A 26394-nucleotide genomic window follows, 5' to 3' on the forward strand; every position below is an offset into this window, starting at 1 on the left:
TCTGCCTATTGACACTGTGGCCCCTCCCTCTTTGAGATCACTTAAAAGGACACGTGTGCCACCTGAGTTTGTCCACTCTTTGTTTAATAGTGTGGTTGAAGCCATGGTGCCAAGAGCCCGTGGTTTTGACAAGCCTGTCATTCAAACTATGATGAAGGCGGGAAAGACCGCTTCCCAAATTTATCATCATGTCTGAAAGATGTTCTTCCTCTGGTGTGAACAACGCGACTTCCATTCAAATCGCAGCACAAGCAACCTCCCACTATTAAAAGATACCAAACTTGGATCGCAACACCCTAAGGTTTATTACGCCACAGAAATGGCCTAAGGACTAAGGAGTGATGTCTCCAATTTGACTTATGCCTGGAAATGGATGAAGTTATCCTATGGAGCATTTAGAGACAAATATATTAAAGGGACAATGCTCCAAAGGGGAAAAAAACGTAACATAATGGTGATGGTTTAAAAATGTTGGACTCCCCTTTGGGCCCCTCAGACACGCTCAGATGAGCTGACCGTAGGCTTGCGAGAAAGTCCTTACAGGGATAGTAAGAGGAATAATGCTATATCTATCAGGATGGAGAGCAAGCAGTGCAAACACCAGAAGGTATATTACAGTCCAGGATAATTAACAAAAGTAAAAGAAGAAAACAGGACTTAGCTCACAGGAAATTTCGTGCAATTCATAAATGAATGTAAAATGTAGGAGGAGACTTACTAATTGCGGGGGTCGCTCCTTGAGACGGTGCTTGGTCCTGGGCTTTAATCTTGGCCGATAGCAAAAATATGCACGGGATTGAAGCCTCTTCTCCAGCAATCAAGCAGGAGCATGTGGGGTTCTCACCTGATAGTCACAGCTTTCCCGTGTACATAGCACTCAATGAGCTCTATGTACTAAGTAGTGAAAGTGGAAGTGCTTCTTCCACAACGCGACCTGGCGATCATGTGACCGCCGGGAGCCAGCTGTTACAGCAGAGCTGCAGGGTTCTAGTAGTTGCTACAGGGGGATGTTACTGGGGCTCCTATGGCTGCCCCAGCTACAGTGAAAAAGTATGTAACAAAAAAAAAAGACCCATGTGAATGACTCCCAGAGGTCTTATAAGGCGTCATGGGGAATATAGATGGTCAAAATAATTACAGAATAAAATACAAATATTACATTAAAAAAAAAGAATGACCCAAAGCTGACACCAACTAAAACCTTCCTCGCATGCGCCCCATAATCCTAAACCATACATATTATATATCGAAACAAATTGAGGAGCCCATTCCCATACTTTATTTTAGCGTAAATATAATAATTAAAAAAAAACAACTATAAATGTTAAAAAAAATAATTTTTACCACCCATAAAACTGAAAAATGGGGAAAAAAGTCAGTGAAAAAGATATTTAAAAATAGCCCTATATGTCATGGAAAAAATATCTGCAAAATTAATTTTGGTAGCTGAAGGAAAAAAAATAGGGTAGTAAAAGCACCACATGGGTAAAATCCCTACAAAGTGTCTGGTCCTTATGGTACAAAACATTGTGGCTGAAGTTGTGTTATTTCATAGCATTCACCGATACACATTCATTTATTAACTTAGTTACGGAACTCTTTTACAAATGTAGAAGATGTCATTAGATCTTTCCTATAAAACAACATACATTTGACATTCTGTGGTTCCTCAAGGTTCTTCCATTAACATGCAGTCACTTCCGCGTCCATGTGTATGGTCCTTTAACTACACCGAGATTAATGATCACAAAGGCAAATATTAACTCACGATGCAAGGAGGAATTCAGGAACAAGCTGAGGTCGGTCATCGTTTTGATACATGTTGACACTTCAACAATTAATGATGTCTAATGATTGTTGCACTTTGCAGAGTTTCAGCTCCTACGCACTAAATCTACGGTCACCTGTTTGATTACGGCTCCACTTTAATCATTCGAAAGGCCACTGCAGACTATTGACCACAGCTTACAACTAATATACATTGACCATATGTACAGAAATAATAGGACAGCACGGTTTCCGTATCTTTGTCTTTTCATTTGATGAAAAATAGTCTAAAAAATGGCCGTTCTACTCCATCGAGAAAGAAACATCATTTGGTGTCAGATGGAGCGAAAGATCTTCCGATTAGTGATGGCTGTCCTGATTCTGTAAAATACTATAAACTTCTTGCTGAAGTAGTTTCATGTTACCTTTCAGTTCAGAAATGATCGTTTCCACCTCTTCTCGTTCCCTACGTAATCCTTCACGTTCTGACCTGAGGGCCCCAATTTCTTTTTCCAAGATGGCAATGTTCTCCATCTTGCGCTTACGACAGTTCTGAGCAGCTACTTTATTCTTGCCACGTCTACGGATGTCCCTGACCAAAGCCATCTGAGATTCAGTCAATGTGTAGCGTGACAGAAGTTCATTAAAATCCTCCACGGGAAGATTGACTATCCTGTCTGTGGGGAACGGGATCTGCATTGCGACTGCCCTTCGCTCATCCCTACTGCAGACAAGTTCTTGGGTCTGGGATGTGAAGTAGGTGTGTGCTTCACACATGTTTTCTTGAACAGGTTGTGTGAGATTTGGTGGTAAAGGATATTGGTTTTGGTAGGCATGTTGTGGAAGTATTTCCATGAATTCAGGGTGAAGCCTTTGGCTGTCTATATTCTCTATTTCTATCGATTCCCCATCACTGAAGTTCAAAGATAAACCAGAATCCGATTCAAAGTCATCATGGTTTTTGGAGGGTAGGTAGAGAGAAGTAACGCTGTCCAGGTAAGGCTGAGGCATGATCACCTGGTCTCCTGGTGCATTCATTGCCGTAGGTGGTATGTGCTTTGGTGGATAGTGATTTATTGCGCCCATCGGAGAGATACTTGATGAGATTAACATTCCCGTATATGATGTTGGACCATATGCAGAAGTCATGGTGGTTGTTGCCACATTCTGGGCTTGACAGTCTATGTAAGATTGATTGCAGATTGGTGTATTATTGTTTGCATTCGGTACAAGGCCATCTCTTGGGAAACTGCCAAAGCTGCATCCTGGAAAGGGTAACATAGGTGTTTGATATCCAGTCGCAATGTCATATGAGGGTTCTGGGTATGAATCCATGCCCTGGATGAGAAAATTAAATACTTATCGTTATTATGGAATGATAATAGTATTTAGTAAAAGTTCATCAGTAACATTTTGTTAGTAATTGATGTGATGTTTATTAGTCGGATTCAAACCATTAGGCCTAATTCCCACGGCTGTATTTCCGCCGCGCAAAACGCTCAATGTACATGCTGTGGAATTCCACAGCATGAAGTTACCCGCAGCATGTCCTATTTGCCGCGGGTATACCCGCTGATGGCTTCCATTGTAGTCAGTGGAAGCGTCCCGTCACGCTATACTTCCGCTGCAGCACAGCGGAAGTATAGCGTAAATACGCGCCCCACCCACCGCCGAGCACGTCATATGACGCTGCCGGCGGATCATATGACACTGCCAGCGCACCAAGCGCTGTACTGCGCAAGCACGCCGGAGCGTCATGCGAGACTTCGTGCAGCGGATCCGGAGGTAAGTATGGAGTCTTTGGGGGCGGGGGGGGCGCCGTGACGGACTCCGCTTTGGTATTCCGCTTGCGGAGCCCGTCACGGCCGTGTGCATGAGGCCTTAAAGGGATTTTCTCATTACTTAAAATTGCTCCACAACCACTCTGTGCTTTTTGGTTGCTGCTTACCCGGACATATGACTGCTGCAGCCAATCACTGGTTATAGAAGATCACTGCTGTGGCCGGTGATTGGCTGTAGCAGTCACATGTCATGGTAAGCAGCAGTCAGGAAGTGTACAGAGTGGTTGTGGAGAAATTTTAGGTAATGGGAAAATCCCATTAAAGAGTAATTGCACTTTCTAAAAACTTTTAAAATGGCAGAAAGGTGGGTCAAAGGTTTTCATCAGTGTGGGTCCAGATGCTGAGACCCCACACTGTTCGCTGAAATAAAGAGGCTGTAGCGCTTACCTGAGCACTGCGCCACTTCGGCTGTATGTTGGCTCCTCTTGGCAGCAGAAGGCAGATGCTCAGATATATATACATATACCAAGAGGAGCCGGCAGGCATAGAAGACAGCCGAAGGGACGCAGCTCGCAGGTGAGTGCTGCTGAACCTAAACCCTTACTAATCAAAACTTTTGATATGTCACTCTGACGTGCCAAAAGTTTTTAAAAAGTGCAGTTACGCTTTAAAAGAAGGGTATTGTTTCTCCTTTGGGAGAGCACCTAGGAGGTGTGAGGACACTTATAAGGCCATGCATGGAACTCTGGGAAATATGCAAATGGAAAGATGGAACAATACCTCTACATCGCCACCTATTGGAAGGCAGCATTCCCGCAAGTAAAACACATCATTTTACAATATACTTATTCGAAGGCTTAAAGTTATATAAAATATTGAGTACATATGCAAATACTTTGGTTAACACATTTTGTCCTAGTTTTTAATCATAGGACAGTTTGTGATGCCATTCAGACAGAACTCTAAATTCAAAATTCTGACACCAGTGCACAATGAATTGTGGGAACTCAGAGTGTGCAGGTGGGAACTATGTGTGCAGGTGAAGAGATTTCCAGTAAAACTAAGTGTGACTGATTTAATGAAATTTTACACTTTTTCCCCCCAAAAGTTTGATAGGTGCCAGTTTACATTTTATGCTAGGAGGACCAATAGAAACTTACAGTGATAGAGAAGATCTCTTGCCAAGTGAGATCCATGTCTCCTTGGGAACACTGTTCTCCCATTTATGAACAATATCTTCCAAATCTAGGCTCTACATTGAGGAAACTGCAGATTGGGGAGATCTTACATTAGTTCTCTTTAGCTCTGAAAAAAAAGCAAAATAATAGGGTTAATGAACAAATGAGTTGATATTTTCCAAGCTACTAATATTTTATTAGTTTTATATTACATTGCTGTTTTAAATTAGGAACATTTAAAATCTATGGAAACCTTTGTGCATGAAAAATCAATATGTGCATATTTACTAAATCCCTGCAGTTTTCTTTCTCATGCATTTAGAAGCCTCATACTTGGTTTGTAGGCTCTCCAACATTCATTTTTCTGGATTGTAGGCATTTCCAGCAACGACCAGCTGGTCTCTCTCATGAACATACACAAGCTCACCTCCCCTTTCTTCTTTCAGAGACTGGGTAGCAAACCACACCTACTTAATACTACACAGCTATCTCATCCTTTTTTTGAGTAGCTATTGGTCCCATTCCCTTTTGTAACTGATAAGAGCAGAAAATACACCCAGAGTGAATTACAGCCCTCTGTAATAGTAGCTTTCTCTGCACTCTGTCCTCCTGATCTTGTCCACCCTCCCCCGGTAACTGTCATACTGCCCTATGTAATGGATGAGTGGAAAGGCAGTAAATGCACCTTCTCAGCAGGGAAGCAGGCTATGGGAGGAGCTGACAGAATTTGATAAGGTTTCAGTCTTCCAGTCTACAGCGTCTTGGAAAACTACAAAAGTGCAAAAAATTTGAATGAAAACCAATTATAAAGTCTTTATTTCCAAAAACACATTGATTAAAAACAGTACAAAGATGTCCATAGCTTTTAAGTACTGTAACCTTAGAAAGAAACACATTACCAATTTATCTAATTGTGTGCGGTACACCATGTATGTCTCTGCAACACAAAGATTTGTGGGAGTATACTGGAAATCGGAGACAGCGGAAATAGATTAAAACCTCTTTCAGACGAGCGTATTGTAACATCCGTAATACAGATCCGTATTACACCAGTATTCAGGATTTGCCTCTGTATTTATTGTCATTGGGTTTATTGTCTACCGGGCAAATACTGATCGGTATTTGTGCAATAGAAACAAATAGCGGTACAAAAGCAAAAACAGACAAAAATAGGTCATACTGCATAAAAAAAAAAAAAAAAAAATGAAGAATATGGCCGCGTGAATAGATACTTAGATTATCATTAGCACCGTATTATAGTCCACAAAACACGTAACCAAATACGGAGTTAAAATATGCCCGTCTGAAAGCCTAATAGTGTTGTTTGCAGGACATTACTCTTCTGTGATGCTGCCAGGACTTGCTGCATCTGTCACATTTCAGATTACTGACTTTCACTATGAAAGGCCACTTCTCCTCTGGGACTAGACACTGGGCACCCTGTTGTTGTGGCTGCTTGTGGTCCAACAGTCAGAACTAGAGATGAGCGAGCGTACTCGCTAAGGCAAACTACTCGAGCGAGTAGTGCCTTATGCCAGTACCTGCCCGCTCGTCTCTAAAGATTCAGGTGCCGGCAGGGGGTGGGGAGCGGCGGGGAAGAGCGGGGAGGAACGGAGGGGGAGATCTCTCTCTCTCTCACTCTCTCCCCCCGCTCCTCCCTGCTCACTGCCACAACTCACCGCTCTCCCCTGCCAGCACCTGAATCTTTAGAGATGGGCGGGCAGGTACTCGCACAAGGCACTACTCGCTCGAGTAGTTTGCCTTAGCGAGTACGCTCGCTCATCTCTAGTCAGAACCCTTTTGATGTGACATTTGTGACGTATGCAGAGAATATGCCATTGGGGTCAATCATCCGCATACCTCTTTGATGCACATCAGACCCATTATGGCAGGGTGGATCTTTTGTATTGGTAACATAATCAAATACAAATAGTTAATTTTATTCTGCAAAGTATAGTTTTCCAGTTCAAGTTGCTTATGTCAATTAGTTTACCCCGCAAGACCTTTTTCCTTCCCTCTCTTCCTCTGCATGTACTGCACAGAGTAGATAAAACTTATCAGGAGACATGCAGCACTCCGGCTCTACAATGCTGGAAGTAGAGAACCATATGTACTACACCAATCAACTAGAACATTAAGACCGCCTGCCTAATATTGCATAGTTATCCCTCATGCTGCCAAAACAGCTCTGATCCTTCAAGGTATGGACTCCACAAGGTGTCCTGTGGTACCTGGCATCAATATGTTTAAAGGGAACCTGTCTAAAGCACATAAACTAACTTATGGTGCTGTTAGGCGAGGTGACAGGGAGCCGGCTGATGGATTTTTTTTATACTCGCCCGCTTCCTGATTCCCGCAATGCCTGCCTGTTAGGTCCATGCGCCGTCTGAAAATCGGACTCTTTTCACAGTCCCATGTGTGCGCTCTTCTATACAAAGTTGGACTGTAGGGTTTCCAGACCAAACATTGCCAGAGCATCACTGTCTTCACAGACCTGTCTTCTTTCCAAAGTGTAACTTAGTGGCATTTCTTCCCCAGGTAAGCAAGGAACATGCACCTGGTAGTCAACATGGTATAAAAAAAGTGTGACTTATCAGACCAGTTCACATTCCATTGCTCCATGGTCCTATTTTGATGCTCACATGCCCATTGTAGGCACTTACGCTCTTAGACAAGGATCAGTATGGGCACCCTACTGGTCTGAGGCTAGGCACTATGCCCTGACACCTTTCTATCATTGCCCAGTGTAAACTTTTTCAACAGTTTGTGCTGCACTACTCTTCAGTGGGATTGCACCACATGCATCAATAAGCCTTGTGCGCCATTGACCTTGGCACTGGTTCACCGGTCGTCCTTCTTTGAACTATTTCTGGTAGCTACTACCCACTGCCTACCGTAAATTCCGCCTCAAGATCTGCCATTTTGGAGCTGCTCTGACCCAATTATTTAGCCATCACAATTTAGTCTTTGTCAAAGTTGCTCAGATCTACTTCCCAATTTCCCCTGCTTCCAAATGATTGTTGGCTTGCTGCTTAAAAGGGTTTTCCCCTTGTGGTCAGAGCGGAGAGTGTAATAGAAGGGATCGCTCTCATTGATTTCAATGGGAACAAAGCCCGTCTATTACATTTCTGGCTTTGACCACTGATGTGAAAATTTAGCCCTACTGCACTGACAGCGGGTTGGAGGGTCAGCTAATCATCAGGGGCCCCGACCCTCGCCAATCAACTATTGATGACCTATCCTGAAAATAGGGTTCAGGATCCGATGCAACAGAAGAAGTAACCAAGTTATACAAAATTTATTTAAAACACAAAAGCAGGATTGAAGAATAATGCAACAGTATTAAGTAGCCAGTTGAACATTCACCTTCGGTCGCTAGCTAAAATGTAGGCATAACAACACTATGAGCAATCTGTAATAAGAGTAATACCTTGTGATCAATGACAATTACACTCATTAAAAACGCAGCTTTAGAATGGAATAGACAGCTTTCCCTTTAGGGCTTAACACTTTGATACAGCTTCTAAGAAAAGCTGGTTCCTGTATACACACGCAATGTCTATGGCCTCGAGTCTTAGACACTTAAAGGGGTTCTCCACACAACGTCCACTGTCAGTGCTGGGATACACTGGGGTAGAGCGGAAGCCACTGCTCCGACCCCTGTGTAGTGGCTGGTGCTTTTAACTGCAGCCACAGCTCGCTTTGATTTCAACGAGCTGTGCCTCCAAATACGAGCGCCAGCCACTACACAATGGTCGGAGCAGTGGCTTCTGCTCGACCCCAGTGTATCCCGATACTGACTGCGGGCACTGCCTGGAAACCCCCTTTAACAGCAGTTTAGTATCCTAACTAGAATGTAACCCTTTCCTTCAAGTGCACACGTAGCATTTTTTCTGAGGTCGGCCTCATTTACAGTTTAGGGTGTGGGAGTTGCAACTGCTACTGACCTAGACTTGTCTGGGGTCATGAATGTGGCACAATAACTGCTCTCCACAGTCCTTGTCACAGTCCAGTTGTTCCCACAAGACTGGGTCTGTAGGATTTCAGCTGTCTCGCTCTTGGCTCCAGGTAATGGGCACAGCAGGTTTCTCAGCTCCTCTCTGGCTCAGGGTCCGTTCCACTGCATTGCCGGTGCACCTTCTCCTTAGCGGCAGCCTCTTCTCCTCTGTCCAACACTGGCCCTGCTTCTCTGCACAACTCACACACAGCTCTAATTGTGCCTTTTTATACAAGGGCTTCATCCTTCCAGAAAGTTCTTAGTGAGCATGCTCAGTTCTGCTGTGCTACTTTTGGCGCACGCGATAATTTGGTGCAACTGTTGGCGCATCTTCTGTCCATTCTCAAGGCAACATTTGAACCCTTCAGGGTGCACTTAAACACTCCTTGATCAGTAGGTTACGTAGGAATGTGAAAGAGAACTGAATGATTCTCTAAGATGATCTGCTTGCATAAGCGCGAACGACCTGGTAATGATGTCACCAGCTCGTTATCTCGGACAAACAAGAATCGTGCAGTTCTCATTGTGTACAAAAGGGCCACAAGACTGTCCTTGTAGCGTGGTTAGAAGTTCTTGGAGGTCAGTAGTGGCCACTTTCAACAACTGTGATGACTCTGAGCTCACTAAGAAGCAAAGTAGGCATCAGTATTCCCTCTTGTGAGATATCAACCAAACAGAAATATTGTGAAATTACTAGGTTGCGCTGCAAGGGAAATACCCTGTAGTATAGCAATGGAGGCTATATAAAGAGAAATGCAGTGAGCTCCCCTAGTGGTGGTCACAGGAATTCAGAATTTTATTATTCAACTCTGTGAAGAAATGCGGGATGGGGAACTAATGATTATAAGGATACATTGTGAAATAAATCAGCACAGAACGTAACATTTATTTTAATAAAATAGAATAAAAGTATATGTACGCGTCAGCTCCTTACTGTGTTCATATCCGTATCAGAGGTTCCATGAAAATCCTGAACAAAATAGCACAGCATGCTGCTTTATTTTGTCCGGGAAATTGCTGCAGAGCCGGACAGAAACTACAGGACCCATATTATATTATACGGGTCCGTGTGGTTTCTGTCCGGCTGTTAATGGGGTCCGTTCAACGATTGGCTCCATCATGAGATAGATCTGTTCAGCCCAGTATTCAATTTTCCTGCTCTCATAATGAAGCAGGAAAACGGAATCAATAGCACAAGTATGAATGAGCCCTTACACCACCGCCAATAATACCATTACTCTTCCACCATACTAAACAATAAGGAAAGTTCAGTAGCATTCTCTAATCCACAGCTCCTCTGTCTTTTTTATTGTAGCCTCACCAACGAGAACATGCTGGTGCCTAGGCATTTTGCCGTCTATGAAATGGTACCAACAAATTTGCATAAATAGCAACCAAATGCACATTCAACATTTGCAATCACCTCCAGACCTTTTATCTCCTCTCCTTAAAATCAAATTATGAGGCAATCGGCACACTGGACCATCAGACTCATTTGCCCTTCGCTTTGATAGAGTTTGGTAAAATGAAAAGTCTACCGCTTGTTTCTTATTTTTGGGTTCTGATCATTTGATTAATTCAAGCTACTTCCAGAAATTGATTAAATACTGCTTCCCTAATATTCTTCTGTTGTAGGTCAATCACACCCGAAAATCACACTCAAAAGCATGGCTTCTTATTCTTCTTCTACTGGGCGTCTCACGAGCCGGACATTACTAATGGTCTAAACGCGCGCCCATTGTGCGCTTTTCGGGCACTACTAGCTTATTGTTAAATTAAGTCCAACCTAAAAATTGTCATTCACTCTTATCAGTAGTTCTCCGCTGGAAAACAAAGGATCTGGGAGCAGATAATGGCCTCAGGCTATTAACTGCTTTCAGCTAAGGCTTTATTTGCACACTTAATTGCTCTTAAAGGGGTTGTCCCGAGAAAGCAAGTGGGGTTAAGCACTTCTGTATGGCCATATTAATGCACTTTGTAATATACATCGTGCATTAAATATGAGCCATACAGAAGTTATTCACTTACCTGCTCCGTTGCTGGCGTCCCTGTCTCCATGGTGCCGTCTAATTTCAGCGTCTAATCTCCCGATTAGACGCGCTTGCGCAGAAGGGTCTTCTCCCTTCTCTTGGGTCTCGGTACGAGCGGCGTTCGGCTCCGCCCCCTTCTACGCATCATCACGTAGCTCCGCCCCGTCACGTGTGCCGATTCCAGCCAATCAGGAGGCTGGAATCGGCAATGGACCGCACAGAGCCCACGGTGCACCATGGGAGAAGACCCGCGGTGCATCGTGGGTGAAGATCCCGGCGGCCATCTTGGTAAGGTAAGTAAGAAGTCGCCGCAGAGCGGGGATTCGGGTAAGTACTAAACTTTTTTTTTTTTAACCCATGCCTTGTGTTTGTCTCGCGCCGAACGGGGGGCCTATTGAAAAAAAAAAAAAGCCGTTTCGGCGCGGGACAACCCCTTTAAGTAGCTGAGTAGCTACTTAAAAGTTTATGCAAAATGATCGCTCAAAGCTGTCACTCAAACTGTCTTTTAGCAATCATCGGCTGGTGTAAATGGGCCTTTAGATATGTTACTAAACCAGAGATTTGTGCGATAATGGAAAGGCCTTGGCAACATTTGCTCATTGTCCAAAAAAAAAAAAATCCTCTAGAAGGAGTTGTCGGAATGGAATAAAACTTTCTCTGTGTGATTGTAACCTTGATATAAGTAAGTGATAGCAATATCAGAGCGGAAGGATAATTTATTGTGGAAGACTGAACACATGAAGGCTGTAGTACCCTGTTATAACAACGCAGGCAAAGAAGGCTGATATACTCCACCACTTTCCCTTTCCCTCCTGGTCACGTAGAACGCTGTGGTTCAAAACCTCTATAAAACGCTGTACACAGTCCATTTTTGCAGCATTGAAAATGCTCCCCATTGATTTCAATGGACGACACATTGTGTTTCAAAATGCCAAAAATAGAGCAGACAGCACTCGAAAATCGCAGCGTTAGAAATACTGCGCTCGAACGCAAGTCTGTGAAGCCCCACTGAAATCAATGGAGGCATTTTACAGCATTTGAAACTTCACGATAAGCGCTGTAAAAAGCAGCATGTGTGAAAGCAGCCCAACAGTCTGGTCAGAAGGGCCCAGGTGGCATCAATTTGTTGATATGACCATCCAGCTTCTTGCATTGCAATAATGCGCCCCTCTCAAACTAGGCCAAATCTCTTGACTGCGTCGTAGAGGTGTCTAGTAGTCAACAAGCTCTACACAAGCGGAAGAAGAGGTCACTACACACAAGGGGCCTCCGAGAGCCTTTTTATAGGCCAAGGGGGGAACCACTTTTAGAGCCTCAGGTGACAAGATCGTTCATCTAATCACCACAACTCTAATTATTTCTATATCTGCCTGAGATGTAACTGCATGCCGAGTTTTGTAGCCAAATGACAACTTCTTCTAGGGGCTTGGTTATTTTTTACAAAGAGTGTATTTTCGCTTCTCTTAAAACTGCCTCCCCGACACCTAAGGGGTGCGTCACAGTTTCAGAAGAACTGCTCTAAAGTATATCTAACGGCTTGCAGATATATCCTGCTACTGGTTTAGAAGTTTATACTGAAGGTGCATCACAAAGATTAGCATAAAGTGTATGTTCTCTAGTTACTGAGTATTCCAGAATTGCGCCAGTATACTGTGTGCATATGTGGTTTGTCTGGTAAGTCGCCTTCATTCATCCTAGAACATGTAGTGTAGTGAATTCTGCACTGGAAATACGAGTGTTTCAGTTATTACATAACCTTCTAGCCAAATTGTGACACAGTGAAGACTTTGCTAAGAAGGATGCAAGTGTACTTGATACAGGAACAACATATAACAGAGGAATACAGGAGATTCATAGAAGAGTTGAAAAAGATAAATGTCCATCAGATCAACTTTAAAGCTACCTGGAGAAACAAAGATGGCCTAACCACTACTCGACAACCTGATGCAGAGTATGCATTTGTACTCTACAACAGGTCATGTTTTCAGGATATCCTATAGTAAGAACACCTGCGGCAATGTCTGAGGCACCGACCATAATTACATCACTTGTGCAACACTGAGGAAATCCTGAAAACATGACCTGTTGGCGGTCCCTGAGGACCGGAGTTGGGAAACACTGCTCTAGGACACTGCATGCTGCTCTGATTGGCCAGAGCAGCATGCAGTGTGGACACGTGGAAAACGCTCATGTGGACAACACTGGCCAGTCAGAGCAGCATGTAGTGTCTTGGACTACCAATGCATGCTCTGTACACGGTACATCAGGTAGTTGGAAAAGGAGTTTGGCCATCTTTGTTTCTACAGGCCTGGAGGGTGGCTTTATAATATGAGACAGAAAAAGGCATAAAACTCTATAAAGTTTGGTCAAATCTACCTTAGTAGGCAAAAATGTAATTCTCGTAATCAGAGTAGATTGGAGTAACTATAAAGTGAATGTCAGCGGTTTAATACTGTGTCATTTTTAAGTCCAAAATTTGATATTGTAGCAGGGATTTTTGGGACTTAAAAACATTTTACAGGCTTAAAATGGTATGAAATTATAAAAAAATAAACACTCCCCTGCTCAAGCGGTTCCCTGTCCAGCACTGGAGCCCACTTGGAACCTGGGATAAGACAGTGGGTGGTCACAGTGTGCACGTGACCGTACAGCCAATCACAGTCTTCAATGGTGATTCTTTTATGTCTGCTAAAGCTTGTGACGAGCTGAGTGGTCACATACACAATGTACAGCATGTGCCTGCCCACCGGCTTTTTCTAGGTTTCAGTTGTGGAAGCAGGACTGGACAGGAAGCCTCTCGAGCAGGTGAGAATTAATTTTTTTATTATTTTACATCATCTTTAGTTTACATAAATTTTTTAGAGCCCAGAAAACTACTTTAATATATTTTAAGAGCAGTCAGAGTCCATATTTTTGATACAGAGTTCCAAATCCCCTGCAAGAAATAAAGTTAAAGTGAAGTTCCCATCTTGGCCAAACATGACTGTGATGAGAACATCGCAGAATGCGAGTTAGCTAGAAAGGGCAGAAACAGCCAATCACGGCTGGGCTACACTATTTTCTTACCGGCTATAGAAGTCTATGGAAGTTATGCAGTGTTTGTGCAATTCCCATTGACTTCTATTGGAAGTCACTCTGTGTAGCGCAGAGTGTTAAGGCAGCAGAAATGCTCACGACTTGAAGGTTTCGGGTTCAATCCCCGTGGTTCAGGTAGCCGGCTCAAAGTTGACTCAGCCTTCCATCCTTTTTAGGTTGGTAAAATGAATACCCAGCTTGCTGGGGGGTTAAATATAACTGGGAAAGGCAATGGCGATCCACCCCACAAAAACAGTCTGCCGAAAACCGGCTTCCTTGGAGCAAGCACCGAGTCATGACTTTACCTTTACCTTACCCACATCCACTCACCACATACATCCTGGCTAGAGGTGGTGGGGCCACAATTAGATGTAGATATCTGTCCTAGCGGTGTCGCTTACAACTGACATTTATGGCATATTTGGGATATTCCCATCTCATACTTCATATTCTGTGGATATTAAGTCTGAGATGGGAATATCCCATTAATTAACAAAATTCTGTCTGAATACAGATGCAACTCGAGGGAACTTAATTGCTTACTGCCTGGTGTGTTATTGTTGAGTTCAATGTATAAAGACTATTGCCAAGTTTACAACTGCATTATAACTAGAGATGAGCGAACGTACTCGTTTAGAGTAATTACTCGATCGAGCACCGCGATTTTCGAGTACTTCCGTACTCGGGTGAAAAGATTCGGGTGGCGCCGGGGGGCGTGGCGGCGCGGGGGTAGCAGCGGGGAACAGGGGGGAGCCCTCTCTCTCTCCCTCTCCCCCCCCCACTCCCTGCTGCAACCCCCCACTAACCCACTGCGCCCCCCGAATTTTTTCGTCCGAGTACGGAAGTACTTGAAAATCGCGGTATTCGGGCGAAAAAGGGGCGTGGCCGAGTACGTTTGCTCATCTCTAATTATAACACTTTGCTAAGCATTCTCTCTGGGTTTTCATCATTTCATAATTGACTGAATCAATGGCGCAGCATGCAGTACTATTTGTGCCATGAAAACAGCCAAAATGTAGACCAATCTTGGATGGACCCCATCACAAATCAATAGGCTCTGTGAGACACTGCTAGGATCTGATGTATGACAAATCTGGCAGAGCACTATGCCTTCTGTTATTGAAACCATAGGTGTGAACAAAGGCTACATTAGTTGGAACCAAAACTGGAGGAAAGTCCATACAACAGCAGAATAGCATTAGTTTTTTGGAAAAAATGCAATGGTGTAAATAGTGACAGATAATTAGTTTCAGACAGCATGACTATACCACATACAAACCCATAATGCCACAGAAACCACTTGAACAATATATAGTGCCCAGTGCGGGGCAGTAAAAACAATTGTTAGGCCATAGGGCTTTATTGTCGGACCACCTGTTTGGGCCTTGCCAAACCCAGTCAAGAAAAAACAATAGATTAATACCGTGGTCTTACCTTCCATACTGTTGACTATGTAGGAATCTGGAATTGGTAGAATCCAACCGGTTGATGGATAATTGTGGTACTTCTTGATCTGAAGATGATCTCATCCGCCAGCTGCCTTCACAAATGTCTTCTTCTCTACTATGTCTGTAGTAAGTTCTCTTTGTAGATTGGTCATTCGAGGTTCTGCTGTCCTATGCCCATCAGATCATTCTCTGCTTTTTCATACCTGTTCCAATGACCAATGTCTAAAAGACTCCTCTTCTCACGTTCATAGCCTGACATTTCTCATTGTCACATGTGCTCCCTCACATTTTCATACGCTCCATTTCCCTTGCTTACCTCCCAGTCCCCATCCTGTCATTGGAAGTGGTCTCTGCATATAGTCCTACCCTGTTTATCCACACTTGCTGCTGCAAAACCACAAACTTGAGACAGTGGCATCCTCTCCCCACCCTTTTTTCCCCCCACCCTCCTGATCGCAGCTACCTCCTTCGCTGTAACCGAGGGACATGGCTAAAGATTAGGGACAGTTGTTTAAGTCAGATAAAACAGACTTACATGTTAGCGCTCTTACTTAGATGACCAGTTTTCAGGCATCGTCTTTATACGTGGTTCTGGCTACAGTCACATAGAAGAAAAAAGTTTTGTAAACTTTATTGATATTCTGGAGCAGGAAAATATAACCCTATATCAGTTCTGGCAGATGGATGTATGTGCATTGAAGATAGGCAGAGAAAATGCAAGACTGGCACTAGCCTATGCTCCTAGGTTATTGTGTCGGGCACACAGCAGATTCCATCTAGTCTCCATCCTTCCCCCTATGTATATTGTCACTACATGCTGTCCTATGATGAGCTCTGCCTGTGTTTTTCTTCTCTAGCACTTCAATATTCCAATTGCATAATATACTTGTTTTTGCAGTAAACATAAAGAGGTTTTCTAGGTAATTTCTATTGATGACCTATCTTTAATTGACTGGAGTTTACCGCTGGTGGCCCACCCAGATCAGCTGGTCAGCACCCGTACACTGTGCACAGAGTAGAAGTAGATCGCTCCGACCCCTCCGTAGTGGCCGGCGCTGGTAATTGCAGGTGCAGCTCCCAATAAAATGCATGGGAGCTGTACAATTATCAGTGCCGGGCACTATGCAGGGGTCGGAGCGATCTGCTTCTAATACGTACACTGTATTGTGGCGCTAACAGCAAGCGCCTGACTAGTTGATAGGCCAGGGTCCCCAGCAGTATACGAGAGCCGATCAAATATTGATGACCTATCTGTATTCCATAGAAATTGCCTGAAAAACCCCTTTATTAAAAATAACAATATAGACCTTAAGGGCTCAGTCAGACGGGCGTTATTTGCCGCTTTTTTTTTGCGTTCGCATCTATTAGAACCAATGCTTTTCAATGACAGCGGTCACATGTCCGTTTTTTACCTGCGTGGCAAAATTTGCACCGGTAAAAATAGGGCAGCAAATTGCAAAATGCAACTAAATGCCGCATTCAGGATTTTTTGGATGTGAAACCCCCGGATGCTGTCACATCCAGGGCTTTCACCTTGTGGTCAATGGGGCCGGCAGCAGCGCCAACCCCATTGAGAACATACAGAGAAGATCGCGATCCTCTGGCACAGCTGCCACAGAGGATTTCTTCATCCAGGGGTTTCACATCCAAGGAATCCCCTGCTGTAGCTGTCACAGCCGCAGCAGGAGATAGCGGGCAGCGCACTTTATCTGCGAATTTTGAACTCAGCCAAGTGCATTTTTTTCAGTGACGCCTGCTTCCATCATGCAAATTTTTGTGCGCATGCGTTTTGCGCAAAACAGAAACCGCCCATCTGACTGAGCCCTAACTGTGTTGTTCACGTTATATATTTTTTTAATAAATTAATCCTCCCTCCTACTGATTTATTAAGGCTGATTTTTCACACCTGTCAAAAAGTTGCAAACTTTTTGTAGAAGCACCAAATTTGCAACTTTTTAAAGCCAAAAAGTCTTCATAAATCTCCTCCTTTATTTTTGTAATTTACCAGCATTTTTTAAACAGCACCTGTGACGTCACCTGTTCTCCTGATCCCAATGATATCCTACAGACAAGTCACATCTGGTGTGTTGTTCCTTCTTCAACCTTTGTCTAAATGGAAACTAAACTAAAAATATAAAGAAAAAGTGCCTAAAAAATCCTAATTTCGTCGAGTCACTGAGTGTTTGCTAATAATCTAAATCCCGAGTCCTATGCCATACCACATATCTGCCCATCCTTGGCTATGCAATAATAGGATACCACTCTACTACTTCCGGTTTTGCAGCACAGAATACATATCAATGACCACAGATATCATATCACATGTATGGACAGAGGTCACCACTTACAGCGGGAGAGAAGGAGGCACGAGAATAAGCAGAAGGAGGGATCTGGAGGGTGAATACACAGCAATAAAAGCCTCTTACTGCTATTATAGGCAATGGTTTTGCCACTACAATTAGGATGTAACCAGTAACTTCCCCAGAATAGGAGGATTTTAGGTTCTAATGTTATGAAAGACTAGGAAATTACAAATATTAGGTGGTGACACAAGTGCGACTGTTGCTGCACCATACTGTAATATGCCACCGGTTAGATGGGTATCCTTTTTACCGGAGTAGTCAGAGTGAAAGTAGTTTTTGTGAGGATGTAATCTACAGTCATGTATAATAATTAATTCAAGGTTCATTTATAAAAATGATTATTTTTTGTAGAGATTGGGACCATGAAACATAATATATTACTTAAATGTAGATAACTTGTTATCTGGTTCCATGACAGTTCTATGATTTATGAAGATGGTACCAAAGTTTCACAGTGGCTGTGGATTGCAGGGGACACTATACCTTTGAGGGGCACAAAGGGGGCACTATAACTTTTAGGGGCACAGAAGGGGTGCTATTAAATTGAGGGACCGCAGAGGGGACAATTGGGGAGGGCACTAAGAGGCTCATTGGATACAGCGGAAGGATGGAGATAGTGTGCAAAGACAAGTCTTGGTTGGAAGGAACCTTTATAAGGCCTCATGTCCACGGGCAAATTATGAATTAAAATCCAGAGCGTTTTTCCTGCACGCAGATCCGTGCCCCATAGGGATGCATTAGACACCCGCAGGTAGTTAAATACCTGCGGATGTCATTTTGCCCTGCAGGTGCGGGTCCCGCGTGCAGGAAATAATCCGGACCATGCTCCATTTAGGTGCGGGTCTCCCGCGGGGACGGCTCCCGCTGGCTTCTATTGAAGTCTATGGAAGCCGTCAGGATCCACGGGAGACCTGCACCAGAATTTAACTCACCTGCCCCGGACGATACGGGTCTTCCCTTCTTCGCGGCCGGATCTTCTTTCTTCGGCCCGGTGGATGTGCCCGGCGCATGCGCCGGGCCGAAGACGGAATATCCGGCAGCGACGGAGAGAAGATCAGGCCGCGAAGAAGGGAAGATCCGGAGCGCGCGGAAAGGTGAGTAATTCTTATTTTAATGTCTCATGTCCATGGGGCAGGAGGTACCCGCTACGGATTCTCCATGTAGAATCGGTAGCGGGCCTGATTTTCCCCATGGACATGAGGCCTTAAAGTAGTTTAGACTCAGATAAAATAGGAAAACAAAAATAGACAAATCCAGTCAGTGATCAGTGGAGGTAACTTCACCGTAGACACTTCTTTCTGTGTAGAACTGGTATCTGACATAGAGGAATACCAGAGCTGGGCTGATGAATTGTTGTATATGAGCCTGCTGTGTTATAAAAATAGTTGGATTATGGATTTATGGATATGCTACCACATTTTGGTGCTCTTCACACAATTTAAGCCTCCTAAACAGCTGTTTCTGTTTCAGCTAATTACTGTATTTCAACCTACATATGAAAATGGTGATCACTATGTTATCCGTTCTGTATAATTGATTAACCATACACCTGACTATAATCCTACACAACACTTGACTTCATGCAAATGTACCTAGGATAATTGATGCCTTTTGAAGGCAAATGGTGGTCACACCAAATATTGATTTAGAAAATCGATAATTGAAAATGAGAATTACAAAAAATTTTTTTGCGCATTCACTCTGCATTTTGGTAATTGACAAAAATAAACTATTAACACTTCTATTTTTGAAAGTACTCTAACTTTGTGGCATTTTTTCCACACCTGCCTAAAACTTTTGCACAGTACTCTTCCTTTTATGAGGTGTTAGGTTGTGCTCCTGGGACCTCTTGTAATAGGAGTTTCTAGGAATATACCTTCACAGGTGTGGGATAATTGAGCTGGCCAGGTATGGAGTTTCTTCAGCCAGCCGATCCCCACTGGTCTGCTGCACATATATACCAGCCCCTCTGGCTAGAGGATGCTGGTTTCCCAACACCCTGGTGTTTGCTTCCATGCATAGTGTTCAGTATGGTGTGAGCAGTGATGTGTTCTGTGGGTCTGAGCAGTGGCCGAACATGTGCTGCGAACAGCCCTGTTCTGCGTGGTGTGAATTTCCTGGTGTGTTGGTGTGGACTGTGCAAGAAAAAAAGGGCAGACCACTTGTGATTTGCACGAATGAAGAGCAACATACAGTGATTCGCTTTTTGTGGTCTGAGGCTGTCTGGTGCCAATATTTATCGAAGACTTTGTGAACAGTATGGTGAAAATGTTTTGTCGCAAAGAAGTATGTTTGAATGGATAGAGAAGTTCAAGGAAGGTCGCACATGTGTCAGCCATGAAGAAGTAGCCAGATGTCCGTTCACGTCCATGGCTGATTACAACATTGAGCATGCACCTTAATTGATTCTGTTAGATAGACGAGTGACAGTAGATCATGTGTGGTCCCCTGAAAAAGCCCTACGAGGGCGACGATTCACGTCTGATGAAGAGCTGCAGATAGAGGTGCATTCATGGCTCGCAGCTCAGCCTAAAATATTTTTTAATGAGGGAATACGAAAGCTTGTTTACAGATGGACAAAGTGTGTTGAAAAGCAGGAAGATTATGTTGAAAAACAATGTATTTTTCTTTTCTGAAAGTTGATTAAAATAAATTCTACAGCCCGAGTGCGGATAATTTTTGACTCACCCTTGTATACATCATCATGCTTACTTCCCTTTAAAATTGGAAAATGTCTGGCTGTATCATCAGCTCAGAACTAGCAAAAAGCAGTGGGAACAAGATATAACCACCTATGTTTTAGGTCTGGCCAAAAATGGTCTTCATGGGAAAATTGCGTCCAAAAAGCCTTACCTATGATGTAGAAATAAGACCAAGCACCACAACTACGCACGTAAACATAGGAACTGGGGTGCAAAAATATGGCAGCAGGTGGTCTGGACTGATGAATCAAAATTTGAAATATTGTCTGTAACAGAAGGTAGTTTGTTCACTAAAGGTCTGGAGAACGGTACAATAATGAGTGTCTGCAGGCAACAGTGAAGCCTGGGGAAGAGCAGTACAATAATGAGTGTCTGCAGGCAGCAGTGAAGCCTGGGGAAGAGCAGTACAATAATGAGTGTCTGCAGGCAGCAGTGAATCCTGGGGAGGAGCAGTACAATAATGAGTGTCTGCAGGCAGCAGTGAAGCCTGGGGAAGAGCAGTACAATAATGAGTGTCTGCAGGCAGCAGCGAAGCATGGAGAGAGCGGTACAACAATGAGTGTCTGCAGGCAGCAGTGAAGCCTGGGGAAGAGCAGTACAATAATGAGTGTCTGCAGGCAGCAGTGAAGCATGATGGAGAGCGGTACAATAATGAGTGTATGCAGACAACAGTGAAGCATAGGGAGAGCGGTACAGTAATGAGTGTCTGCAGGTAACAATGTAGCATGGGGGAGGTTCCTTGCATGTTTGGGGCTGCATATCAGCAAATTTGGGGATTTCTTCAGGATTAATTGTGTCCACAATGCTGATAAATACAGGCAGATACCTATCCATCATGCAATACCATCAGGGAGGAGTCTGATTGGCTTCAAGACAACAACCCCAAACATACAGGCATTGTCATCAAGAACTATCTTCAGCGTAAAGAAGAACAAGGAGTCCTTGAAGTGATGATATGGCCCAACATCAATACCAGTCTGTCTGGGATTACATGAAGAAACAAAAGGATTTGAGCAAGCTACATCCACACAAGATCTGTCGTTAGTTCTTCAAGATGTTTGGAACAACCTCCCTGACGAGTTCTTTCAGAAACTGTGTGCAAGTGTACCTAGAAGACTTGATGCTGTTTTGAATGCAAAGGTCACACCAAATATTGAGATTTAATTTCTCTTTTGTTCATTCACTTTGCATTTTGTTAATTGACAATAATAAACTATTAACACTTCTATTTTTGAAAGCATTCTTACTTTGCAACATTTTTTCCACACCTGCCTATCTCCATCAGTTCCATAGACAATCAATGGAGCAGTAGTGCACTTGCGTCACCACCACTACATTAAAAAGGGGCGCTCGGGACTCCTGTGGGGGTATCAGTGGTGGGACCCCCAGGGATCATACATTTATCAGCTATGCACAGATGTTCTACATTGTTCAATATTTTTAAGCGCACACTATGTTTGTGCACTAAGCCTAATGAATGTGCTGGGAAAAGCTCTTAGCATATATGTTAACTTTTCCATAAGACCTTATTCACTAGATGTAGGGGAAAAGTGTGTCCTTTTGTCTTCCATGTTGCCAGTATGAATTAGCATAACCATTTTGTCAACTGTATAGGAAAGTACAGCAAACTGCCCTTTCCTATACTGTAAAATAACGTATACTCTGCGGTATACATCTTTTATAATGGATTCCTATAGTTGACTGATACCACTGTATGGCATTCATCACAAGCCTACATCAAACATATATATCCGGAGTATATACACTCAACAGTAGTCTATGGCATAATCTATACAGAGCCTTAAGCCCCATTTACATGCAACAATTATCGCTCAAAATGAGTTCAAACGATGGCTTCTGAGCGATAATTGTTGCGTGTAAATGCACTCTTTGGCTGAATGATGATTTTTAGGTGAGCATAAAATCCATTGTTCAGCCAGAGAGAGATAGCAGGGACCGCATGCTATGTTCTCCACGGAAGTAGCTGATTACATTGTATTCAGCTAACAACCTGTGTGAAGGCAATGCAGCTGAGAGCAAAGTCCAGACCACATGCTGGGATTTGCAAACAGTTGCTGTAGGCTCATTTACATGCATAAGCTGATAAAGTGCTAATGGGCATTGGTGTCCATTAGCAGTATATGCAAAACGATCGGTAGAACTGTCAATCTTTCAATCATTTGAAAGATTGTCTTTGTGTGTAAATGAGCCTTATGTCTTCCTCAAACAGATTCTTAAAAGTAGTCAAGTATGTTCTCAGGCAGCGCAACCATGACCCAATGGCCCGTAGACATAAAAAAACACAAAGTAGGCTGCCTTTCCACAGACGAGTTTTCATTACGTTCCCTGCGGCGATAATCCGGCCACAGGGAACGCAGTGAAAGCTCTCCATGGCGTTGCTATGGAGAGCACTTCCCCCCTGTACACGAGCGGAGAACCATTGCGATTCTCCGCTCGCGGCAGGCAAATCGCGGCATAATGCGATTTGCCGCGATTCTCCGCTGTCCTCTGCAGTCAGCCTATCTGTCAAATAGGCTGATCGGCGGAGATCCGTCTGTCGACTCCTGCTCCCGGGCTCCGGCTCCCGCGGCGGATACCGCAACGCCCATGGACAGGCAGCCGTAGTCTCCAATGAGCCATGAAAAAGTAGCAATATATTCCATTTGTTAAGTTGTGTGTTTATACATAACGGACATCACAATAACCCTATATGCATGTGTGTACGATGCTTTATTGTATGACTGATCACTCATCAGTGAATGATTTGGTCATAGATACGGCAGGTTGTCATTAGGTACTCTGTAATACTTTGGATCCGACCCATTTATTGTTTGATGGTAATGGACCTTACACCAACGCTGCATCTAGTTTTCGGCAGTACTTCTACTGCAGTATGTTAACCTGCCGCTCTAGAGCCCTTCAGTCAAGTGGCGTTTTCACACTGCAAGCCATAGATAAAGTTATATTATCAGCACAGCCAAAGCCCATTAGTTGGGAACATGCTTATCTGTGTCTGGCGGGGAGTCATTAAGTTTACAGTATCTGTCTATTTGTGTCTTGTACTTTGTGTCGCCATATACTGTATAATTGACATGTAATTTATTGGCCTATATAATAAGTTAAAAATATAAAAAATTGATGACTCAAAAACTAAGAAAGTCCGCCCATTTTATTTACTAAACATTTGCCTTAGCACAGACAGGGACTTGTGTAACTTGGCCCAATGAGAATCATCCATAACTGGTTTCCAGTTGCAAGTTTTCCCTGCTCCTACGGGGCAGATATCCTTGCAAACAGATTGTCTGCGTCACTAAGAAGGGGAGAGTCAGGGCAACATTACAGATTGAAAGTATAGGGATACTGTTCCCTTTCCACAACCCCAGGCTCCGGATATCCTCCTCAAGAAAAGAGTACAATGTTTTGGCTTGAGGTTTTGTCATTGAACAGATATAGGTGCTGCCAGCCTGGTTACGCTGATCAACCAGTGGTGGTGTTAGCGTCAATAGACATGAAGTAAATGAGGGTAAAAGGCTAAGATCCTGGCATGACCTATTGGCTGTGAAAATGGTGCTAGTGGAGTCACTAGTAGTGTAAGGAAAGCACCCTGCTGGTTCTCAGTAAAGCCTTTTCTTACACTACTAGTGGCTTCACTAGCATCATTTTAACTACCAGTAGGCAACAAAAACTGTCTGAAGGTGTAATCAGTTGTTAGAAAAGCCTGTCAACGTGGAAGCATTGAAGGAACTGCAAGATATTGGATGGCTTATTCAAAGGCACATGATGATTGGGACATTCAAATTGTATTTATTTAACATTTTCTGTTAGGCCATATTGAGACAGCCATATTTGATGTCCATGTGCTGTCTGTTACGATCGTGTGGGCAACTAAGCATGGGGCCCACACGATCGTAACCAAAGGATACACACGGGTTTCAGACAACTGGTCCTGAACTACAGGGAGGCTGACATGGCCCTACCTGAGTGGGGACATCGCCCCGATAAAGGGCGGCCAAGCGGTCTTTGGATCTGGGCCCTACCTGCTCCTAGGAACCACGCCACCAGAACAAGATACATACACATGCCACATGACAGGGACAACTGGACAGAACAAGTAGACACACAGAGCCAGAAAACACAGCATACAACAGCCAAAATGCAAACACTAATAGCAGATAGTAAAGCTGAATACAAATGGTTCAAATAAATTTAATTATCATTTATCAATTTACATACAAATTTAAGCCCAAACAAAGGAAAGGTGGAAGGGGGAACTGGGCTACAAGCACCACTGTAGTTAAGGAGATCTTTGTAGACCCGGCGCGCGAGTAGCCATGCGTTTGGTCATAGGCATCATCTAATGGAATATCTGATGGCTAATTAAGTGGCTCTCGGTGGTGTTTACTATGGATTCAATGGATTTGGTAGCCATACCTGGCCTGGTTCAGAAGATAAAAGGCTGGGTCTGCTGACCCCATACACTATGGGGCCACCGAACTCCCATTGCGTCTAACCCTTTTTTCTTTTGTGCTTTTACGTGGTCATTGACCTGAGAATATATCAGGGATCTTGCCTAATCCATAGAATGCAAGTGCCCCAACCAACGGAAGGGAATAGACACAGTTTTATAATAGACAATGAACAATAGACATTGGGGGTAGGGTGTGGGGTGAGCAGGACAGGGAGGGGTAGGTAAATGGGGAGGAAGGGGAGAAGACGAGATAGGGCAAAAAAAAAAGGGGGGCCAAGAATCCTTCTCTGCATCGCAATTACCTGTCTGCCCCTCAGGCTAGTCTCGTTCTGGGCTGCTGAGGTTTTTGGACCGTCATCCCTCAGATCACCCCTGATACTATCCAGCTCCTAAACCTGTCTGTGGTCCTGAAAGCTATCCAGACCTGCCAGGTCTCGTGTGTCGCCTTCCAAGTTTCGGGATCATCAGCCCCCAACTCCTCATAGCGCATGAGGGTATGACATTCCTCCACCCTTCATTCCTCTGGTAGGAACAGTCGTGGAGCGCCACAGTCTTGGAATGATTCTCCTAATTGTGGTTATGAAGAATTTCAGAATCCAGACTTGGCACCTCTAACCGATGCTGGAAACAGGGAAAGCAGGGCTATCTCCGGGGTCATCCTCACCGCTGCATGACAGATATGGTTATAAAGCGCTGTTACCTCTTTCCAAAGGGTCGCCACCACTGAGCATCCCCACCATATGTGGGTCATTGTGCCTCTACTATCGTTGCATCTCCAGCTGGTGGAGGGAAGCTGGTGGAACATCCTCTGGAGCCGATCAGGGGTCTTGTACCACCTCGATATTATTTTGAAAGTATGGTCTTGGATCTTACACGCAGATGACAGCTTATGTGTTAGTATCCACGCCTTAGACCAGCTCTCTTCTGAAAGGCTCTCCCCCAACTCCTCCTACCAGGTCCCCACATATCCTGGGGTCTCCTCCCCCGCCTCCCGGGCCAGCAGCAGCCTATAAAGCCTTGAGATCATGTGCCTGGGAGATGAAGGGGAGATGCACAACTGCTCAAAGGCTGTAAGGGGCTCTGTTAGATTCTACCTGGTCATCAGTGTGTTCACAAATCCCCTCAACTGGAAGTATTGGAGCCACGCCCCCGGCAGTGTTGAGTGGTCTCCCAGAATGTCAGACATTGGTTTTAAGCTGGACTGTGACAGGACGTCTCTCAGTCTAGGGGTCAGACTTTCCGGGAGTGCCAGGAGGGAGGGGTATCTAAGTGTAGCTTCAAACTGTGGGTTTGCAACTAATGGGGTAAGTGGACCTGGTACAGTAACAAGTCCACCCGCAGCCGCGAACCCCGCCCACGTCTTAACAAGTTGAAGACAAAATGGGGAAATGTTAGGCAGAGATTTGATTCATTTCGGGGGAATCCAGAAAACTCCATATAGGCCATCTGGGTCCCCCGAGTGCTTCGCCTCCACCCAGAGTTTCGAGTCCCTGTTTTTAAGAATATCTAATACGCAGTTGGAGATATTAGCTCTGTAGTAGAGGCAGAAGTCCGGGAGTTCCATACCCCCCCTCGCTCTTTCTCT

The 26394-nt window shown here is 44.1% G+C and overlaps 1 protein-coding gene across 2 annotated transcripts; it reads right to left on the minus strand.

Moving 5' to 3' along the window:
• Nucleotides 1–1907: 1907 nt before the first annotated feature.
• On the minus strand, nucleotides 1908–15683 carry NFE2 (nuclear factor, erythroid 2). Of its 2 annotated transcripts, none has more exons than XM_066584286.1 (3): nucleotides 15263–15683; nucleotides 4709–4853; nucleotides 1908–3105 (listed from the first exon to the last, which is right to left on the minus strand). In XM_066584286.1, exons 2-3 carry the CDS (start codon nucleotides 4769–4771, stop codon nucleotides 2128–2130), a joined length of 1041 nt encoding a protein of 346 aa, XP_066440383.1. In that variant the 5' UTR covers nucleotides 4772–4853; nucleotides 15263–15683; the 3' UTR covers nucleotides 1908–2127. The 2 variants fall into 2 exon arrangements, with proteins under 2 accessions (XP_066440383.1, XP_066440385.1); XM_066584288.1 differs by having other exon boundaries at nucleotides 15593–15659.
• Nucleotides 15684–26394: the final 10711 nt, after the last annotated feature.

Source organism: Eleutherodactylus coqui, chromosome 1, assembly GCF_035609145.1.
Source record: "Eleutherodactylus coqui strain aEleCoq1 chromosome 1, aEleCoq1.hap1, whole genome shotgun sequence".
Taxonomy (NCBI): Eukaryota; Metazoa; Chordata; class Amphibia; order Anura; family Eleutherodactylidae; genus Eleutherodactylus; species Eleutherodactylus coqui.